The 23,884-nt window shown below is 32.3% G+C and overlaps 2 protein-coding genes across 3 annotated transcripts; one reads left to right on the forward strand and one right to left on the reverse strand.

The window, feature by feature from the left end:
• The first annotated feature begins 18 nt into the window (after window positions 1–18).
• On the forward strand, window positions 19–18,466 carry LOC148615866 (uncharacterized). 2 transcript variants are annotated; one of them, XM_088581541.1, is made up of 11 exons: window positions 19–156; window positions 6,486–6,610; window positions 7,357–7,494; window positions 9,169–9,315; window positions 11,385–11,488; window positions 13,441–13,492; window positions 14,547–14,614; window positions 15,093–15,159; window positions 16,242–16,354; window positions 17,679–17,778; window positions 18,250–18,466. In XM_088581541.1, the coding sequence occupies exons 2-11, from the start codon at window positions 6,497–6,499 to the stop codon at window positions 18,307–18,309; spliced, it is 963 nt and encodes a 320-aa protein (XP_088437667.1). In that variant the 5' UTR covers window positions 19–156; window positions 6,486–6,496; the 3' UTR covers window positions 18,310–18,466. The 2 variants fall into 2 exon arrangements, with proteins under 2 accessions (XP_088437667.1, XP_088437666.1); XM_088581540.1 differs by having other exon boundaries at window positions 28–156; window positions 6,486–6,589.
• Window positions 18,467–18,763: 297 nt separating this feature from the next.
• On the reverse strand, window positions 18,764–22,028 carry LOC148615867 (archaemetzincin-2-like). The gene is made up of 4 exons (XM_088581538.1): window positions 21,846–22,028; window positions 21,108–21,201; window positions 19,857–20,367; window positions 18,764–19,474 (listed from the first exon to the last, which is right to left on the reverse strand). The coding sequence occupies exons 1-4, from the start codon at window positions 21,936–21,938 to the stop codon at window positions 19,174–19,176; spliced, it is 999 nt and encodes a 332-aa protein (XP_088437664.1). The 5' UTR covers window positions 21,939–22,028; the 3' UTR covers window positions 18,764–19,173.
• Window positions 22,029–23,884: the final 1,856 nt, after the last annotated feature.

Genomic DNA, 23,884 nt, shown 5'->3' on the forward strand with positions numbered 1-23,884 from the left:
TTTAAAAAGGAGGTAAAAACAACAGCCATTTAAGTTGTGTGCTTCCGGTTAATCTTTCGATATCCGGTGCACTACATTCGTCTGCTCTTTATCATTTTTATTTGAGACACCAGGACTTATCAACACTTACAGTCATAGCCATTTTTTTATTTGATTGTAAGTCAATTATCAGATTTTTAATTTTTTTTAAATGTTGTTATAGTTGTATTTACTAATTATGCAAATAATAAATCCATTCTCGCAATGAATACACATAATGCCATGGAAGAAAAAATATATATTGGGAAAGGATAAATTCTTCAATAAACTTGATATGAAAATCCAAGATCTCTACTGCTATTGCATCCACTAAAGTAAATAAAGCTGCAGGACTTTATTATAATATATAACTGATAATATGTTAAAGTTTAGGCAACAGGCATTATTGACATGCCTTCACAAATTATTCGATTTATTTTTAACAGCTGGTATCTACCCAAAGTCTTGGTCTTCAGATATATATTGTACCAAAACATAAAGCCAATGACCCCTCAGATCTCAATAACTATTGTGGTATCACTATTACAGCTGCATTAGGTATACTTTTAAATAAAATTCTTGATAATCGATTGCAGAAATTTCTTGAGATACATAGAGTTAAAAGTGATGGCCAAATTGGATTGAAAAAGAAAGCAAGTACATCAGACCATATGTTTATTCTCAAAACCTCGATAAGTATTATCATACAAATGAAGGTAGATTGTACACCTGCTTTGTTGATTTTCAAAAGGCCTTTTATATTGTTATTCATCAAGGCATAAACTTCAATTACTAAATTTAGGAATTGGATCTAATTTTTATAATGTTATCAAAAGTATGTATATACAGAGTAAATCATGTGTGCAAGTAGACAATAATAGGATAACTGATGCATTTATGGTCTCCTGAGCACAGGAAAAATTTCACAAGATTAAGTATATCTGCACATGGACTTAGAATTGAACAAGGTCATTATAAAGGTACTCCTCAACAATGCAGGACATGCCTCAGGTCCAACTCTGATGAGGTAGATGATGAAAAAAACTTTTTATGTCCATAATTCCGTCCATCTGTTCAGGGTATATAATTATTCTGCTTATCTCCTTCTACAGTATTTAGGGTACGAAGTTGATGATGCGCAAAATGATTATATATGGATTGAAGATGTGAATATTATGAGGGCTTTCATTTCTATCAATATTTGACATTTTCATGGATAGTTAGACAGTCATTTTGTTTGATCATAAAATTGTCTCCATTCTAAGGAATTAAAGCTTGTATATAAATTATAAATTGACATTTTATATATGTCAGAAAATACATGCAGGGGCATCAAATGTGTCTCTCAGACACAACAATCTTCTCATAAACAAATTTTGACAACTGAACATTATACAGTAGCTGTGTTAAAGTGCAGTGCAGGGGTATCCTTTTGTGACTGTCTAGTCTTGCAAATCACTTGAGGATACCAGGAAAAATATGTACACATCTATTCATCTTGTCTTTCCAAATTTCAACTTGTTTAATTTTAATGAAAAGGTAATTTGGCTACTAAACAAAATACATGTATCATCCTGTGTTGTTATATGTAAAAAAATATATATCTATACTCGGCGTCACATAAATAACATACTGTTAAAATTTGAATAAAAATATTTTCTACGACTTTATTGACACCAACCGTCGTTTAAATTGTCTTAAATGACTTGCTCATTCGTTTAGCCAAACAGCTTCTCAAAAACAAGTCGCTTATTAGCTTAAATCATGCGTAACAAATCCTTACGGGAAAATCCCATACTAATATCCGCCATGTTGGTTTTTACGGGACGATTTGTTTACAAACGAAGTGCGTAAGTTCCCGTCGAACTCCGGTGACAATCGTCTGCTTGATCAACTTCTCGGTATTATACGCAGTTCGCGTAAAATAAATCTGAGATATCCGAAATAACGCCGAATTGCATTCTGGGTTCTTCGGTTTTTGGACAAACCATTTAAACGTAAACAACATCTCCTAGCAACCCGATCACTGTAAACATGGCCGACTTTTTACAATGTAAATATTGCCACCTAGAATTAAAATCTGACCGGAATTTAACGATTCAATGTTTAGGGAGAAGCCGTTTGGCTAAACGAATGAGCAAGTCATTTAAGACAATTTAAACGACGGTAGGTGTCAATAAAGTCGTAGAAAATATTTTTATTCAAATTTTAACAGTATGTTATTTATGTGACGCCGACTATAAATGTAATTTTTTTGGTGGGCAAAATCTTAGAGCTGCCATAGAGCATTGTCCCTTGGTGGCCTGTTGTAGGCTGTTTAGCTGGTAGCTAACTAGTCTGCATAGGACAGAAGGATGGCATTTCTGGTCTTGGAGCCCCTAAATAGAAATTACACAGATGCGGTCATCCAACGAACTCATGATTTTAATCTTTTTAAATTGGACAAAGTTCCTTTTTGTTATATAAGACATCATCCCTTGGTGTCCTCAGCATTTGGACCACCTTAAAAGCTGGGACACAAGGATATAACATTTAATAATGTACCGGTAAGTCCTTCGCAACTCAAAAATGGCAATGTTCATTATGGTTACTTTAATGACTAAATATAAATAGTTAGCTGTTGTACCTCAAATCCCACATTTTCATACTATATTGTACTGTGGTAAATCAGTCTTTATAGTTCTTTGTTTGTTTATTGTAAGTTCAATGTAATTTGATGTTATAATTTTAATGTATGTAATGTATCATGCCGTCACATGCCCATTCATATGGATTTTAAAAGTTCTTCTACTTTTATGTATCACCACACATCAGTGTTCTAGGATTCCTATTTCCTGTTACCCGGGGCAAGTGAAATTTGGGTCAGGGAAAGTTAAGTCCTTAATTACACTTTACCGTGGCAAGTTGAAACTTCATATGTTGTTAGGATTTGTTTTGTTAGGAAAGCACTCCTTGACTGTGGGAAAGTTGCTTTTACATGGATTTTTCCCGAGGTAACCTCAATATCTGAAAAATCCTAGAACACTGCACATAACACAAGAAGAAAAACTATTTTGTGCACATACTATTTAGGAACATGTCACAGGGACATGTCACTCCTAACAGTCTTTATAATGTTCATCCTTGGACTTTACAATTGTGCAAACTTAAAGATTATAAGGTTTACATATCACAAGAAAAAAGAAATTAGTTAGGCTTTAGAAAATTAACATACTGAAAACAAGAGTTATGATGAAAATACTGAAGAAGGGTGAGTTCTCAAAACATAAAATATCGAAAAATGTCAATATTAATTTGTACAAGTCAATAATTGCTTATTTGTTATCAGCAACTGCCCCAGGAAAATAAGTGAAAATGGTAAATTTCTAACTGTTATTTAAGTATTTTAAGGAGATAGACTTATGGTAAGGGACACAACTCTTACAAATCTTTGGAACGTTTGTATTCAGCATTTTACATCAATCTCACATAAGTATCAAAGTAACTTGGACTGATTTCATTCTGTTTCAAGTGAAAGCTTGAAAGACTTTAGGGAAATTAAATGTGATACAAACATATCACTGATTACAGGAGTTATGTCCCTTACCCTAGGTCTACCTCCTTACTCATTTTTATGCAATAAAAATTGTATTGTTTGATAGAGGTTACATTTCTGGAGAAGAGATTATTTAATGTATAGTTTCATCAATATTTACAAAAAAATTTACAAAAAAAAATTATATAAAATACTTTTAAACTACATAAATGGGAAAATGTATAATGTCATATTTGATATGTACTGGTACTCAAATATCAAAACATGTACTGTGAAAGTATGGGTATAAATTTTCTTGGTTTTTGTGGATTTGGTAAACCATGAAATCTGGTTCCCAATGAAAAGGAAATTTTCAATATATTTGTTAGATGGAGTTGTCAAATCCACGAATTCAAGAATTGACAAACTAACCTTTCCTTCCTAAATCACGAAAATAGGTAACACCAATATAAGTACTCCACAGTATTATATTCCGAAACTTGACATACAACTTTTGAAACATGGTGAAAGTTTGTTGCCTTTTCTTTTTTTCCTTTTTTCCTTTTTTTTAATTGTCCCAAAATATGAATGGTCTAAAATTATATTTTGCAAAACTTGTGTCTGATAAACACTTCCATTTTTCATCTTCAGTATACAAACTTGCAAGAAATTTGGTTTAAGAAGACAATACTAGCCTAAGTTTAGTTCTTTATGTTAGAAAAATCTTAAACAAATGTGGCTATCCAAATACTTGGTAAACAGAAACTTTTCAAAAAAATGAATGGCTGAAATGTGAATTCAAGCAGAGATTTTTTATTTTATTGCTGCTGTTACACCTTGAAACTTGGACACTACATACTGAAATTGCAATATGTTAATATGTATGATTGTATTTTTTGTATCATCAAATTCCATGCAGTGATTTTTACAAACATTCTTAGCAAAATTATTCCATTTTCAAAAGAGAAATTTTACAAAATTGCCTAAAAACAGCCAAGCAGCAATGGTAGTGTTCTGTAATGCTGAATCAATTAAAGTAAAAAGGTCTTTTTCAGGTATTTTTTTTTACATTATCCATATTTTCAAGAATTCTAAAGCCTTAGATATACTTCAATCTGTGTTACTTTGGTTAAGGTACTTATATTCTTGCACAGTATCTGAAAGGAAATCAAGGAAATCCAGATTCCAAGAGTATTAATTGGAATTTTGTGTCTGGTGTCTGGAAATTTTAATACTCCCTTTTTGTTGGAAATTTTTGAGAATTTCATGTATGTTTTTGGTAAAAATTGACTAATAACAGCCTTTACATACCATTTTTTTCTTGATTCTCTCTTAGGATCAACCACAGCACCTATTATAAATCTAAAAATTTGTTCTTCATTCAGTTTGATATTATTTCTGCTTTGTTCCTACATATTGTATTTACACAATGTGTTACCTAAAAAAAAAAACAAATGCTACCACACTCTCCAACGAAGAAATTGTGGAAAACCGTAAATCTGTGCTATCCTCTTTTGGTATCTCTATCTACCAAGGACGATGACTGTGATTTATCGTCTACGTACTGGATTCCTAAACTCGACATAAATCCATAAAAACAACGTTACATAGCTGGATCTGCAAAATGTACCACCAAACCTCTTTCAAAACTTTTAGCTTCTATACTCACAGCTGTAAAAGAGGGTTTGCAATCCTACCACACTTGTTACTTCTGAAGTGGTATTAATTCAATGTGGATCCTGAAAAATGTGAAAGATCTTTTGGAGACAATCAGTTCAAGACTATTATCAGAATATTATAGCATTAAGACCTTTGATTTTTCAACACTGTATACTTTCATTCCCCATACTCAGTTAAAATACCGACTCAGAAACATAATACATCATTGTTTTTCCAAAAAAAAGATGGTACACCTAGATACAAATATATAGTTCTTGGTAGAGATTCCTCATACTTAGTAAGAAATAATTCCGAATCATCTTCCAAATATACAGAAGATGTTTACAAAATGCTGGAATTTTTAATCGACAACATATTTGTCCAGTGTGGTGGACTTGTTTTTCAACAAATGGTCAGCATTCCTATGGGAACAAATTGTGCTCCTCTACTTGCTGACCTATTCCTTCACTCTTATGAGGCTGACTTTATAGCTTATTTGATCCGAAAGAAAGAATATCGTTCAGCTAGATCCTTTAATCTCAGTTTCCACTATATTGATGACGTATTATCTTTAAACAATCCTAATTTTGGGGATTTGATACATCGCATCTACCCCAAAGAACTTGAGATGACAGATACTACAGATACGGTGAAGTCAGCCTCATATCTTGACCTATACTTATAAATCGATGGTAAAGGAAAACTATTGACCAAACTTTACGACAAACGTGATGACTTTTCATTTAGAATTGTCACCTTCGTATGTAGTGTTCATATCACAACTCATACATTATGACAGAGCTTGCCAAGACTACGCAGGCCTTTTTGTATCACGCTAGAGTTCTAACAAATAGGCTTCTGGAGCAGGGTTATGTTGCTACAAGATTGAATTCATCACTACAAAAGTTTTATGGCTGTCATGAACTCATGGATCGTTACGGTGTATCCATCTGCGCCATGAAAACTGATTTGTTCAACGTGTCATAGTTTTCCTTTTCTCTTTCATCTACCCCAGACTTGACCTTTTATGAGCAACTCAATGGGTGTTTGTAGAAAAGCAGAGGACGCTTACCCTACCGGTGCACCTGATCCATGCTTCCAGTTTTTAGTGGAGTTCGAGTTGCTCATTTGCTTTTGTTACTTTGTATGTATGATTTTAGTTACTCTATGTTCTTTGTTCTGTATGTCTGTTTTCCATGTCTGGTCTTTGTCCGTGGATTACATTCTTTTGATTACCTCTATAACCTTGATTACTCAATCAAATCTTCGTCAGATGAATTTGACTTTTTTTCAGATATTTGTACAATGTCACCACCAACACCAAAGGAATTTTTGCCAGGCGTACCAGATTGGAGCACTGTTCATGAACCCACAGGAGATCTTTTTGAACCAGTACATGTTGGTATTAAAGGAATGAAAGTGATTTTAATACTGGAAACAGAATTTTGTGACATCATTTTCTTTTTTTCCAATTTCTATGACCAATCTTTCACACAGATATTAACTTGCAATTGTACCACAAATCATAAAGTTCTTCACAGAAAATATTTACGACAGTTGAATTGTCATGTAATAGGTGTAACTATGAAATTTGACCCAAAATACTGCTGCAATAATTTCACAGTATTTGATGGACCCATCAGAAAACACATTTGCACAATTATTTAGATGCTTGAAATATGACAATGATGATGGGCCCTATTGTCCGTACCATTTAGTGTTAATGATAGGTTTTAATTTGTTTGATATATATTATTGCTATTTTTAAATGGTAGAATGTCTCATATTGGTAATACTTAATTCTATGATTTGGTTTACATTTTATTACTAAAGCAGGACATTTCTCTCTCATTGTAAAACAAATACATAACTATTGCTGCAAAAAGGTCTTAAATGTACATATCACATTACTTTTCTGATGGAGTAGCCGAAAAAGGTTTTCACCAATTTATTTACTTCTGGAAAACATGAATGATCAATGCAGAGACTGTTTGGTGGTTACTAATGAATTCCAGCACAAAGTAAAAAAAAAACATTATATTCATGTTACCATTGTATTGCATTTTCCAAAGTTGTTTATAATGAATATCATCAGCATTGGTTTCCTTTAGTCAAGTATATGTTGCAGACACCAGGATGAATTACTACTGTTAATCTGTTTTTAGGAAAAAGATGAATGGAGGAAATTCAAGTGGTCAGATGAACAGATTTCTAGGTTTTGGACTGATGGTGTTGTTACCAATGTCCCGATTCTTACAAATGAGCAATGTGACAAAATTATTCAGGATTACAGATTTTTCACTGTAAGATTGCTTAAAGTATAATTATAGCTTGTAGATTTTCCTGATTTTTTTTTTACCATAGATGACCTTGAACTAACATACTATAGAACTTCGATATAAAAAAAAAACATTGGTCATCCAACTTGATTTTGAGATAATTGAGCTGAAAAATAGGCAATGTTTCACAACATTTTATTCAGAAGCTGTAGGGAATTTTTGCTTTTCTGCAAACTATTGAAAAACTTACATGTATATATAAAAAAATTTAATTTATTTTTAAAACAACTTATCTGACATTCCTTCATATTTAAGAAAGACAATTTTATCATGTAATATTGATAAAACTAACATTCCTGATGCATTTCTATAGAACCTTTCCCTGCTAATTATCTCCCTTTTTAACTTAGCCATATATGTAGTTTTATGCCAAAAAATCTTGTAAATAATGTAAGGACTGTTTACCTCATTTCAAACACCATTTGCTCATTGAAAATACATATGTTGAGGATTTAGGCGAAATTAAGTATGAGTACCTATGTTTCAACTTTATCAATCAGATCAGTTTGGATCACATGTACTATGATATCACAATAGTAGTCTATAATAGTAAAAGTACATTGTTAGTACAATTCCCTGAAATAAATATGTAAGTACAATAAACAAAATGGTACATACAATAAGTATTATTACATGTAAATAAACTTTCTTCATTAATTATTGCACATCTGAAGTTAATTTCTTAAGTCTTTGACAAACATGGTATATCATTTAATACAAGAATATATGTTGTTGGTAATTAAATAATGTAGATATCATTGACTATATTACAATATTTCTCTATATAAATAAAAGATTAATTAATCTTACCAACTATGGTCTTAAGTCTCGCATAACAGTACATTTCACTGAAGAACGTTGCAACATTTCCTGGTAAACTGTTAATTAAAACAATGCTTTAGCATCACGTCAATGAAAACTTACAAAAATTAAAGTTACTTGCAATTTACTGTGTAGTGTAAATACAAGTATGAACAATTAATACAAAAAGAACAACAACTAAGAACCTTTTTGAAAATGGTTCTTAAAACAAACTTGCAAGATGACAGAAAAGAATGCTCTGTGTAATAGGTATAATCTACCTCGATTGTTACCTGCCAAAGGTGGAAGCAGGTATTGGAGTTAAGTCACTCCGTCTGTCTGTCAGTCTGTCCTTCACACAATAAAATATTAGCTTGAAAGAGTAATCAAGGGAACCAAGATTCTAGCAGAAATTAAAAGAATGTAATCCAGGGATAAAGACCAGACATGGAAAACAAACAAACACAACAAAGAACATAAAGTAACTAAAATAATACATACAAAGTAACGAAAGTAAATAAGCTACTCGGACTCCACTAAAAACTAGAGCATGAACCAGGTGCACCAGTAGGGTAAGCATCCTCTGCTTTTGTAGAAACACCGGCCAAGTTGCTCATAAAAGCATTGCAAAAATTCCTCTGAAACTACATAACAGAAATTCCTGAAACTTTGTATGTAGTAAGAACGTACTATGTTGTTGTGCACATTATCAGGAAATTTTGATTCTATAATATTTATCGAAGTTCTGCCCTTTTGAATTTACCATAAATTATCATGAATTTTATAAAACTTGGTTTGATAGATTACTGGAACTTAAATAATATTTTTGTGTACTAGGGAGAGGAGACTCATCCTGGGATGGATATGATGTATGAGTACCATTCTAATCAGAGTGGAGACCCTAACAACATACTGATCCACTGTCTGGGACACTGGAGACTTACAAAATTATTCCATGACTTGGTATTCCTTCCACAAGTTGTTGTAAGTAACATGCCAATATTTTAGGTGTATCATATGCGTTGTGAAAATATAGATAGTTTTGTCCGTGTTTCAGTATTACAGCAAAAAGTATCCTTGTCATATTTGTATGAAACAAGAGCCTACTGTATCAACACATTTTCAATAATGATATGTGGAAAAAAGAGAAAATGTTTCATGTGGATTGTTATAAGGTTTTAATAAAGAAAATGAGTTATCCCCCTTTGACCTTAAAACAAACTACCAGTTTTGGACGAAACAATATTAGTTACATGGAAAGTGTTTCTTTGTTAAGTGTTCATGATGTTTAAAACAAAACTTTTACAATGTTTTATTCTACAGTCTTACAAATATTTTTACAATATAAGAGGTTTGAATTCTTTATCTTCTTGGCATAAACTTGCCAACCAGCCTCTAGAATTTCTGGAGATGTTTAAATGAAGCAAGTTTTTAATAAATGTGTTAAAATCCATCATACAATTTGTGAAGGTTAACAATAATTTACTTGAAAAGGATATCATGGCCTCTGCTGCAAATTATGACAAAGAGATTATTACACAGTACATAAAAATAACAAGATATGGTTTGGTTTGCTTCAAGTTTTCCACTCCATATACATGGTGAAGGGGTAAAGGATTCTTTCGGATAAAAAAAAGACTCAGAATTGTATACAAGAAAAATTCGGATTATTTCCAGAAAACGTATATGTGTTGTAATCATTTGTTTGTTTTTTTTGTGTAAATATTTCCCTAATATATCTTGCAGTAGTTCAACAGAACCTTCCCATCATTCATTTAATCATTTTTTTACTGTGGGAACATAGATGAATTTGTTTTCATTGGTTTTTTTTACAAACCAAAATGGAACTTGTCTGCCATGAAAACATGACCATTAGCGATGTGAGCATTCTGATAATATTTTACTGCTGAAGATTCATTTAATGTAATAAACAATTTAAATGTCTCTCTTGAAACACAAAATTGTCAACAATTTATTTTTAATATTGATTTTCATATGTGTGAAATAAATTTTAGCAAAAATGTAAACAAAATTTAGAAAAGAACTTTTCAAGATTGCTGTACCAGATTTTACTTCCTTGATCAAGCTGCAGGACGGATCCAAATATTTACTAAAAAGTATTTGCTCTTTTCAGCTAGAAACTGAAAAAGGGCCTTGGAACTAGCAATTCAAGTTCTATTATATAGGATATCAGAGAGTTCTGTGTTCGTTCATATATGTGTTCCATGTTCATCAACAAAAAGCCTGCACATAATGCAAAATGGGGCTTTGTTACGATGCCACATAAATTTTTGTTTGATATTTTTAAGATAATTTGAATTATCTATGCATCTTTACCACATGTGGGAATGTAAAAATTATCATGTTTTATTAACCTAAAATACAATTATTATTGTCTGTTGTATCCGTATATCATGTATATGTGATCTTCAATCAAAATGTAGGAATTAAATGATTAAGTATTACTAGTCAGGTCATGATTTTGTGAATTTGTGGCATTTTAGTCATCTAATGCCAAAATGACCAAAAAGTAGACCGATTCCAAAAATTACTTTATTAGATAAAATGTAGGCCTAAATCGGATTAAACTGCATGTGACAAGATTAATGTTCCATGAAATAGTCAGCTTCATTCAATTACCTCTCCTGTTCCATAATTTATGGATGATTTGTACTGTCATCAGTTCCATCTTCCCAAAATGTCTACTCCATGATTCAAATGAGTCCTTTTTATCCAAGAGAATCCTTTATGGCTGTGATATAGGAAGGATTTATATGACCAAATCTCTGAATCTCTGATGAAAGGGCACCTGTAACACACCATATTAAATGTATAGTTATCTTGGTTTCTATTAGTAATTGATCTAATACAGTGACTTGTGAAGAGTCTCTGAAAGAGCTAGGTTCAGATTTCTTGCTTTAAGGAAATTTTTTACATTTATCTAAAAATTATCAAGTTGTACAATTCTAACCTCCAAAATATGATAATTTGCATAAAATTTGTCACTTTCTGTAATAAATTCTGGAAATTTATATTAGTTTTTCCTATTCAAGGCTCCTGCTTCACACTTACTGGTGCCAAATAAACAAATGGCAGTAAGATTCTGGCATGATCAGTTGTTTGCCAAACCTGCCAGGCATGGAGGTGTTGTGGCTTGGTAATTATTATACCCGACAACCAGATCCTATGCTTGCACACCTCTTGCTAGATCTAATTGATGAGGAGGTAGTAGGGGGAAATTATATGTAGCTTTGACAGATTTCTGAGAACCAAATTATCTATCTATATTTTCCTTTTATTCAATCCTATTCCATACTTGCAAAGTGGGGATATATAGTGATAGGGGGTGGTCTGTCTGTCTATCCTCCTGTCTGTACTTCCTTCCTTCTGTTACACAGGGGACCCCAACTCGTATCCATTACTCCTCCTACACCACAAAATGATATTAAATGAAACTTTCACAGAATCTGAACGACAAGTTCCTATTGTGCACCTCTTATTTAGATTTTTATCCAAATCACTTTGGGGGTTTCACATTGCAAAACATGACGTTTGTCATTTGTGAATATGGGGATATGGGGATCCATCTTCTCTAATACCACTGAATGGAATTTAATGAAATTTTTACAGAATCTTCATTTTGTATTCCCATTGTGCACCTATTATTTAATATTTTAATCCAAATCAATATGGAAGTCAAAAGTGCATGTTATCAAATGGGAGAGTGCCAGGGGTATCAAGTTAGTGAGCATTGCTCTTTTCTAGTGTTTCATAATGTATTAATGCTTCTGATGGAATTCGGCTGAAATTTCCTATTAGCTGCACAATATTTCTCTGCTATAGAAATGTCTTCGTATAATTCTGTGTTCAGATCGAGAATTTGTTTAAGGATTGCTAAAAATACTTTTACAGTAATTTTTCTCATTTTTACAAGTAGGCTCTAAAATTTTTCCTCCCATGTGGATTACAAACAGAAAGGTTACAAAATGCGTATAATCATATTTTTTAAATGCAAAGTCTCAAAAACTTTATTATACCATGAAGTAGGATTTGTTCATGTGATGATATGAAGACATATGTATGAAAGTAAAGTGAACATTTTGGTTTTAAATGCATGAAATATTGCAGATTTTGGCATCCATGATCTCTATTTAGTCTACAGTTCTAAGATATGAGTAAAATAGAAATATGATGACCTTTGATCTGTTATGTAGATTTTATAAATTACGCTTGACTGAAATGAGAACTGAAATACCTCACATGTTAATTATACATTTACCCCAAAGAAAGTTTAGATTCACTATTCTGTTCTCTGTGATCAAAATGATATGAGGTACCCAGGGAAGGGGTTTAATTTGCCTTTGTGGTAGGTTATATTTTAATAGTTCAGTGTCTTAGTGCCTTCCCTGGGTATCTCATATGTTTAAATGGAACAGCCTTTACTTTTTTAAATACAACTTTAATTGTTAAATTTGTTAAATTTCATCGAAACTTGATGCAATACTTTAGCATTGTATGCTGTATTGTAAGATCATTATTGTCTTTGACTTATGATTGCTGAGGGTAATAATTTATAGTCACTCATTTTCAGTCAGAAAGTCAAAGAATGTGTACTATTATGCTTTATTTAAGGCTTTTAGTGAAAATGTCTGCAGAATGGATAGGATGTGCTCATAAAAAAATCTGAAATGTTGTTTTGAACTTACACACTCTCTGTGTCTGTTATATAGCAGTTGGAAATGTTAACCTTTCATGACATCACACCTAAACCTAAATCTGACTAAAATTAGCAAGTCTTTTCTTGCAAGAACTGCTACTTACGTACATTACATATGAGGTGTTTATCTGAAATTTGATAAAATCATCGTAAAACCATTCTTCTTCAGTTGTAATTTCTCTGAAAAATCTAATAGTATTCTGTAATCATACAATAACATGGGGAAAAGTGTTGTTATTATTAGTAGTCTTTATATTTTAGGATTTCATTAATTGGGTTTTGGTGCAAATACCTTCCATTTGTTATGTTTTCCATAGTAAATTTGGTTGTGTTTTTTTTTTTCAACATTAAAGAGTCAGTTAAATAATGAGATGATATGCTAAAATTTTCAGGCATCAAGATTATTCCTATTGGACAAGAACAAGACCAATGATGCATCTTACTGTAAGTTACATTCCCCCACCTAAACCAAACCCAGATTAAAGGTTTTGTTCAGTTTAGGCAGGTTTCTGGTTTGTAGAGGTTCAAAATACATTGAAACTGATTAAGAAATGTTAAAAAGACATGTGGGTTAGAGAGGCAACCAGCTGCTGACCTTGCATTTTATGTTTCACAGCTTTAAACTGTTGTTGATAGTTGTTATTACTGTTTATGTGTGTGCCAGAGTACACAAAACCATAAACATGATTTTTTTTAAAGGTGATTGGTGTATTTTTGTAAAAATTGTAAAGAGTAATACCTTGAAGATATTGATATCTTTTGCAAAACTTACTGTATATAATATATGTTTCCAAAAATTTTCTGCTTTGGGATACAGTGTTTGAATTGAACCAAAAAGTAAATTTATACAAGGTGGACATTGGCACATTATTAATCAATTATTGCTGACAAAAAAAGTTTGGAAAAAAAAAAACTGTTGGAATAGTTCAGATAGTTGGAATGGTACAAAATTGGTAAATTTGTAATGAGATCACCGCAAGGGATTACAAGTGACTTTTTAAAAAAATGTATCCAAAAGGCTACCTTATAGGCTGGGTTGCACAGCCACTAGATATTTGGTAGGCAACTTCAGTTTGGGATCCCAAAGTGTGAGATGTGATTTCAGGTGTATTTTTCAACATTTCCGTTCAAATGCAAATTTTTTTTTAACATTTTCTCAGCAACTTTAAATCACAACCACAAGATATTTGTTATGCAAATTCAATATATGATCCCATATCCTGGGATGCAATTTCAGGCCTGTCACACTTCTACTTCCTGCCATTTCTGTCTTTGACCCATTTTTTTAAAGTTTTGATTTTAAAAAAAGCATGGAATCATGCAATAAGAATATAAGAACATCTTTGGAACTTTTGGGAAACATCTTGTGTTGATGTAAGCACTGTGTACTGGTTCAATTTAATTATGGTGGATGAAGAAGTTTTGGCTATCACAGATAAGTTGCCTTGCATACTCTACCTGTTCTAGGTTTCATTCATGTTGAGTAATATTTTGGTAGGTCCATATTGCTTTGGATGATCAGACAGAAGAGAATGGTGGCATTTACTATGTACCAAAATCACACGCGTAAGAAATATATTTCTTTTTCCTCTTTTTTTTTTTTTTTTTTGATTAATTATAAATAAATTTGAAAGCAACTAAGTTGTGCATTATCTAGAGAGAAAAGATTTTAGGCTATCAGTTTGACAAATGTACATAACCTGTCAAATAAATTTTTCAACAGAATTATACACTGTAACATACCAATGTCACAAAAATAAATATAATAAATATATTGAAAAAATTCTTAATTGACAGTGCAGGTGAAATACACTCATATCTTCTTGTTGATATGAAGGAAAAAGGGGTATGTTTGTTTATACCAGTATATAGCTCTGTCATGTAGTGAAAATGTTTGTGTTACTGCAGCTTGAAATGGAGTGATTCCAATTTTGTTAACATTCTAGGTAGGTTACTGAGTAATTTAAAAGGCTCTCCAGTTAGAAATCTGCCTTACATTATATTTTTAATTTAGTAGATTAAGGATTGAGATTATTTTTTTCAGATGGACTAGAAATGGTGGCCCGTTACCAGTTCTGGACTTTAATTTTAAAGATATGGAGTCCATAAAGGTACCAAAATTGGTTTTGGTCAATGGCATTTACTCTGCTATTTGTTTTATTTGAGCATGCAAAATGCTCTGATGGTATATTTAGAAGTGACATTTTGTCAGAGACTGTGAAAACAATTGGAACAGCCTCACATTTACCTGTCATTCTAAGACTCATCAGTCGTCAGTGCACTGTATACTGGTACAATGTTATCTTTGTTTTTATTTGCACCACCAAAGGTGAAAGCAGGTCTAATGGCAGCTCGACTCTCTCTGTTCGTTAATAACGCTTTGGGGTACCTAATTTGTGTAATTTGTAACTCAAAAAACCAATATTATTCAAACTTTGCACAGTGATTATATACATATTGAAGGTGTGTACCTCCTATTATCGAGAAATTAGATTTTCCCCCCACAATTTTGGCATGCTTAACATTTTTTGTCCCATGATATTGTGAACTGTACCTACTTTGTGTAATCTGTAACACAAAAATTATTAAACCAATATTATTAAAAACTTTTCACTGTGTTTTTATACACATTGAAGATGTGGACCTCCTATTATGGAGGCTTTATAAATTTTTCCATCATTTTAGCATGTTGAACATAGCCACAAGCTATCATTAGTACATTACTTAAAGAAACACTAGTTTTTTAACTTGCAAATGTTTATATGCTTGTTGAAGATACATATGTTCTGACAAATGTATGATGGTGATGCAGGTCCAGACAGGTATTAGTCTTGTTTTGATACCAGCGTTTCGTAAATAAACCCTTTCATACTAATTTTCCTGACTCAGTATGGTACTTCAGCCAGGTAAATATCTCCTGTAGGAATAGCTTCCAACCAAATTTTTACTGCAAAGTGTTGCACCTATCTCACAGAAATATCAACTTTAAAGCCTGTATGAAAATTAACATGAAAGGGTCTGTAAAGAATGCATGAGTGTCATGGACTGTGTGAGCGACAGAACATTTCTTTCTTGAAAGCGAAATTCAATTGAAAAGGGATTTAATGAGCAAGCATTTAATTTGAATTAATTTGATGTTTGAAAATATTGTAGCAGATTGTAACCATTTGGTTGACTATTGCCACTATTTCAGACCATATTGACAGAAGAAGAACTGGTCCAATTTAAACCAGTGTGTGCTAATCTAAAGAAAGGAGAAGCAAGCTTTCATCATGCATTGACAGTCCATGGATCTTATTCCAACAGGTTGGTACATTTGTTAAGGTACATTTATTTATTGTTTTTGTTTACCAGTTAGTTGTTTTAATTTTTCCTTAAGATGAATGCCAACTTTTTAAACAATACAAAAAATTTCAGTTGTGTTATGTGATGATGTTGTGGCATCGTATGCAGTGACAGCAGCATCATTATTGTTATTTTTTTTTCATTTCATTGAGTTAACTTAAGTTTTATTAGATCAAATGTAATAAAATGTTGTTACCTTGTTACTTACTGCTAGAGAAAGCTTACATTTTAATATGGGGTCATTTGCCCTTATCATTCCGTAAAAAGAGTGACCAAAAAGTTTTGAAAAAAGTTTGGTAAAATAGGTGTTTATTTTAAATTCATATAGAAGGTTTATTTATCATCTAATTTTGACAATCTTTATTTTTTATTTGTTTCTTATAAAATTATATTTTAAGAATGTTTAATAGATTTATACAGCATTTGCAATCTGTTGTGGTGCAAAGTGGGGTCACATCCTTAAAATCATCTTTTTTCCCATTGAAAAAAACAAGCACAAACAATAATAGGTACATTATTACGATGAACTCCCGTTTCTTTTTAATACATACATGTACACAAAATCATGGAATCAAGGAAAATTTCATGGAAACAACACAATGGGACCAAATAAATAAGTGTCACTCTGTCTGTCTGCCTGTATGAGCAACTTAAACCAGCTCATATTTTTCCTAGTAAGACAAGAAATAATGTGAAAGAAAGCTAATTTGCACCAAGATATATGTTGAGAAAATGCTTGATGGAGGTATTATGGTCCAGAAATATTGATTTAAATGATAAAGAATATTTACCGTTTAACTACTTTTCAACTTAATCTGATTAAGGACAAGCATATAAATTAATTACTTGTTTTATTATGAAATAAAATAGGAAAATTTCAAGCATATATAAGAATAACTTCAAACTGAATTCACTTTGTACCACTGTAACTTTTCACTTTGAATGCAGTTCAGTGCATGGCGAAATGATATTCTGTTTATATGCCCATCTTAACTTCATAATTCAATAGATCAATAGACATTTTACAATTAAAACACAAATCATCAACACAATTTGACTACCAGTGATCAAATTTATGGGGAAATACTTGCTAAATGCAAGTTGAAATTCAATTTTACTAGTAAAAATTATTTGCACTTGCTAAAATCTGCCAGTGGAATTCTATATGTCAGTCCAGAAATAACCGAAAAAACTTAAATTTAGCGAGTGTAAATTTTCAGTACTTGCTAAATTTAGCTAGTGGAAAAAATTCTGAAATTCAATCCCTGACTACTCTTATTGACAGGAGTGATAGGCCACGGAGGGCTGCAGTGTTGAATTACTTTGCAGATGGTGTTCATTCAGAATCTAATGAGGAGTTATTGAAAGGAAGTTTAATCCCTAAAGTTAGTAAATGTATATGCAATATATAATTACCCTCACTTAGAGGAATATGTAATGCTTTGTTAAATATAGATTATTTTTAACTTTTGATCAGGTTATGCAAAATAACCAACTTAGGGTAGTTTATGCTCCATGAACCGTGAAGCAGTTTATGAACAAGCCTAAACTGCTCTAAGTTGGTTATGCGAGCATAACTTTGTCAAAAATTAAAAACAATCCTTGTAATTTAATTTCTAATTGATAAAAGTCAACATTAAGGTGTATTTAGTTTGGAATTATTTGAATTGCTGTGAAACAATCAATGTTGATAATGTTACAGTACAAAGCTAGTTTATGGAACACCATTCCTTAAGTGAATAAGATACAGAAGTTAAATAATGAAATTCGTAGGTCATTAATGTAGATTTTATTGTTTATTTCAAAATACACAAATTTTACTTAAATTTTCTATGTAAAGAATTTTTTTTTTCCAGGGTCAAAAAATGGATGGACAGCTTTATCCAATTGTCTTTGATCCTACTTGGACAAATTAATTCACATGTAAGATGTGTATGAAGAACTGGAAACATATCATTTTAATTTGTTTTAATGTTTGTCAAATTACCAGTATGCATGTAATTTGTGTGTCAAATGAATATACCCGGTAAAATGTTGTTTCAGCATTGATCGGGAATAAATATTTAGAAATTATATGTATTTTTGTTAATTCTTTTTATTCACTAAAAGCGTAAATTTAATATGGATGAATGAATTTCAAGTCAATAATTGTAATCAGTCTTGAAATTATCTCTGAAATACTTAATAATAGGATATTTTATGATTCATTGGTGTTACAAATAACTTCACTCACTCAAATATCCTAAGTAATGAAAACTAATTTGTGATGTAACAATTTTTTTACAAACAGTTGTAAAAAGACAGAATAACTAAAGCACAAGAGAAAAATATTTCCTCAGCTCAAAAGGTCACAGATAAAAATGTCAGTAATTTAATTAGACTTGTTTTAATTGATGATATTAAGCATTGACAACTCATTTCAACATCTTCAACATAAGAAGTGAGCCTTCAGGTCATGGAAGGACACTGCTTAAGACAGTGACAGTCTTTAAATCCTTTGAGTATGGATTTCATCCTTCTTTGTTGAAAATATAATTCCAATTACACGTATTGTAGTAAGATTAATGGTAATATATTTACTCTCTATGCCTCATAAAAATGAATGCAATTTGTTGTTTACAAGTAGTCGTATTAGTTTTCTTTAGGACTTAATCACAGTGGAGACTGCAGTGCAGGAACTGTCACACTGCCTGACAGTGCCTGTGGACTGAATTCATGAGTACCACAATCTTTATATGAAGGTCATACTATGGTTGTAAAGTTAATGACAGCTATTTGGCTTATTCCCAAGTCTTTAACCTTTCCTGCAGCAAAATGGTTTCATCTGCTCTTCCTTGAGATGACAAAAATGGTATCATCTGTAGGTATCTATGTTGGATGTCAAACTTGCATGCCAATTGTAACTTTCTCAGACAAACTGGACAGAGGAATATAGGTCGACTATCTGATTCTTCCATGTGATTTGAACCATTCATTAAACATTCATAGTAAATACAGTGCATCATGCCAAACATGTGTCCTATCTCATGGCACATAGTTTTGCAGGCTCTCATTACTATGGTAGACTTTCCTCCTTTCTCACTATAAAATACAAAATATCTCCAATAACATAGGTTACCTCTCTTTTTCCACATTCTTTTTCATTACTTTCTTTTATTAAGGAAAGTATCAGGATTTCAGGATTTTTTAATCAATTCTAATAAAAACACCAGCTTTAACCCATTATTTTCAAAGGGGGTGGCCACAAACTATATATGGCCCTCTACAATGTCCCTAGGAGTAATGTGTACAATTTTTTTTTAATTTTGTTAAGTTTATTCATTTTATCATAAATGAACATTAATGAATGCCACTGCCAATGGCTAGGTGACTCCACTATATGACAGAAAAAAAACTGTTAGCCATATGGAAATACTGGAACCAGAACCTTTCTCAATCAAAAGACACATTAAATTTGTATTACCTGTCTGGATTATAAACAGTTGTCTGGTTTTCTCCAAAATTACTTAGATATCTTGCCAATGAGTAAACTCCACTTTTCCCAGCCAGATTAGCCAATCCAAAAACAAAGTTCCATGATTCTCTTGGATACAAATCACACATGGTTATCCCTGCCACACAGAAAGCATCAGATGGTATCAAGGGTTTCATTGCTTCCAAGATCTTCCCAGCATCAACCTGGTACACGTCATCATTTATCCTGTTAGGCACCTTATCCTTAAGGTTTTTTGCTTTCATCACTTTCACAGGAATTTGGAAAAATATTTCTGCATAGGTTTGCAAGGGTTCAATTATTTCGTGTGGTATTGGATCTTCAAAAAATGACAGAGGCAGGAGATAGATTGTTCTTACTCTACTGAAAGGCATTGGAGGACCTCTTCTAAGCCATTGCACAAATGTTTGACCACTTTCTTTTTGACATGCCAACCATTCACCACGCTTTGCTTTTTTCTTTTTTTGGAAAAACTTAGGATCTGATGAAAATAAAATTTATAAGTTTACAACTCAAATTCAAAGTGTCACTTGATATTCTTAATGTATTCTTGGGTGAAAGAAAATAAAAATGCATCAAATTAATAAGTTCAATATTTAATGCTCTGGATTTTTTTTTTATTTTCTGCCTTCAATGGATAGGCTTTCTATGAAACTTCACTTTCGGTACCAACCATTTTTGGGTTTTGGAAAATACCCTATGTCGCCGGTTCATGCCTGGAACTTCCTTACTGTTACTGAACACTACATAAAAATATAGTCTAAATGTAATTCCTTCTAAGTCATACAATACATCTTTAACAATATGTAAATGTATTTCTGCTAATAAAATTAAGATCTAGTCTTTAAAATTAATCTGAAGTTTTGAAGAACTCCTTTTTGGTTGTTCGTAATTAATGAAGTTCTTGCTGTAATGTGTCCGGAAGCATTTAATTCTCTGTTGAAATACTTTTGAATACAGTTGCAAATTAACTTTTGGAAAGGTTAAAAAAATGGGAAAAAGGTGAAACAGGACATAAATTGTAAATGTATGTGAAGTTTGATATTATTTAACTATTTCCCCAAACTTTAGAATATTATTCCCCCCCCCTCAAACCTAATTTCCTCCCTCACTAATAAAATAAATGGTCTCTTCCCATAAAAGATATTAATTTACAAAATTGGCAAAAGTAAATTATTTCTCTAGGCTTACGTTGTATATTGAATTGTTCACAACACTTACCTGGAATTAAGTACTTTACAAAGTCGGGAGGTAGCTCTTTTCCTTTCTGTGGATATTTTTCTGAGTACTTCAGTACATACTCTCTTGTTGCACTCTGTAAATTCAGTGTAAATACTCAAATGAGGTGTCATTTAAGATTTTTAGATTGGATTAGATTTTATTTAGGCAATATCAGTACATTAAAATAGCTTACAATACGAATATCCATAACAATAGATACAGAATCGTATAAATCCCTGTAGTATATTTTAAACTCAGGACTTGATAGCCTGGGATAACCCATAAAGCTTAAAATAGCTTATTTCCAATGGGAAATTTTTAAACGGGAAATGTTTGTGTTCAGTATAGGGATTTGACTTTATCAGCATTGTCTAAGAATAAAAGGCTATGAGATATATAATTGCATCATTTTACTGAAACAGAAAATATGGGAGGAGTTAAGGAGAGGGGAATCAGTAGTTGAAGGGGCAAGGAATGAGGAGTAAAAAATATGGAAAGCGGGGATTATGGTTCTCCGCTCCCCGAATATTGACACATATTCAACATAACAGAGAATTAGTTCTGTCTAAATTACTTACAATATGTAAAAATGTCTAAGGTACAATTTATAAAGTTATTCATATCACATGTATTGATTACGATAGTATGTTTTATAGTGCCATGGATAGACGACATGGGTATGTCTGAGGCTTGAGTCTTGACCTATTTGTGTGTAACTTCGTCTTGTGTAATACATACTGGTGAAACTTTATCCCCATCGCCTTCTTGTATTCCTATTCCGATTGCATCAAAACGGTCAATAGACTTCCTTGTAACCTTTCTCGCCATCATTCACCAGAAACTGAAAGACACTGAATTTCACAATACCATTGTTTGATGTCAACAAACCGAAAGTAGAGACCGGAAGTGTTGTCAATTTATACATTAATCTGGTTCCCTGGTCAATATCAGCCAATCAAAAGACAGAAGACGTCACTGATGACCCGGGGTTATATTTGAGTGAAACTTGTGGAACGAAAATATTGCCCGGGCTTCCAGGTTATTTATACATTTGTTCTGTCCAATCGGACTCAGACTTTCTAGTAACACAAAAGAAACTAATTTTATAGTGTAGCAGAAATGACCGAGTAGTTCCGATTGTTGTACATTAAATTTCATAATTTATTAAAAAGTAGACAAAGAGTTTCAATTTAACTTTTGACATTCTTGTTCATCAAGGAAATGTCAAAAATAATTTCTGTTTCCATGTCTGGTCTTTGCCCCTGGATTACATTCATTACATTTCCCAAAAAGATGGTACACCTAATTACAAATATATAGTTCGTGGCAGAGATTCCTCATACTTTGTAAGAAATAATTCCAAATGATCTCCCAAATATATACAGAAGATGTTTACAAAATGCTGGAATTTTTAATCGACAACATATTTGTCCAGTGTGATGGCCGCGTTTTTCAACAAACGGTCGGCATTCCAATGGGAACAAATTGTGCTCCTTTACTTGCTTTATAGCTCATCTGATCCGAAAGAAAGAATATCGTTTAGCTAGATCCTTTAATCTCAGTTTCCGCTACATAGATGACGTATTATCTTTAAACAATCCTAATTTTGGGGATTTGATACATCGCGTCTACCCCCAAAGAACTTGAGATAAAGGATAGTACAGATACTGTGAAGTCAGCCTCATATCTTGACCTACACTTAGAAATCGATGGTAAAGGAAAACTATTGATCAAACTTTACCACAAACGTGATGACTTTTCATTCAAAATTGTCAACTTTCCTTTCATCTGTGGCAACATCCCTTCAGCACCTACGTATGGAGTGTTCATATCACAACTCATACGTTATGCCAGATCTTGCCGAGACAACGCGGATTTGTTTATCGCGCTAAAATTCTAACGAATATGCTTCTGGAGCAGGGTTATGTTGCTACAAAACTGAAGTCATCACTACAGAAGTTTTATGGTCGTCATTATGAACTCGTGGATCGTTATAGTGTATCCATCTACGCCATGAACACTGACTTGTTCAACGTGTCATTGATTTCCTTTCCTCTTTCGTCTACCCCGGATTTGACTTTTTATGAGCAATTCGGCGGGTGATTCTAGAAAAGCAGAGGACGCTTTCCCTACCGGTGCACCTGGTCCATGCTTCCAGTTGTTAGTGGAGTCCGAGTTGCTCATTTGCTTTTGTTACTTTGTATGTATGATTTTAGTTACTCTATGTTTTTTTGTTGTGAATATCTGTTTTTCAAGTCTGGTCTTTGTCCCTGGATTACATTCATTTGATTACCGCTATAACCTTGGTACCCTTGATTACTCTTTGATTACCGCTATAACCTGGGTTCCCTTGATTCCTCTTTTTTTTTTTTTTGGTATTTCTCTTTTCGCCGGGAGGGATATCGACTGATCGCCCGTTAAGATGTCCTTTGACCTCTCACGTAAATTTGTGTTTTACTAAACTTAGCCACTGACTTGATATCTCTGTAACTATAGCTGAACAATTGCACGAAAGTATATTATTTAAAAGCCTTTGATTACGATGAACGTATGTTTCCAGGCATACGTTAAATAAGTTATGGTGACGTAACTCTGTTTCCTGTACCCTTGCAACAGATGAATTTATAAAAAATATTATTTAAATACAATTGATCAAACGTATTTAATATTTTTTCTGTTTTAAACTATACTGTTCATGCTCAAACTCACTAATTCTGAACTTAAACTTCATGAAAATAAATTTATTTTTAAGCAGAAGATTAGAAAATTATATATTT

Source organism: Perna viridis, chromosome 5 (assembly GCF_037379345.1).
Source record: "Perna viridis isolate PV_CMFRI_1.1 ecotype Kerala chromosome 5, ASM3737934v1, whole genome shotgun sequence".
NCBI classification, from domain to species: Eukaryota; Metazoa; Mollusca; class Bivalvia; order Mytilida; family Mytilidae; genus Perna; species Perna viridis.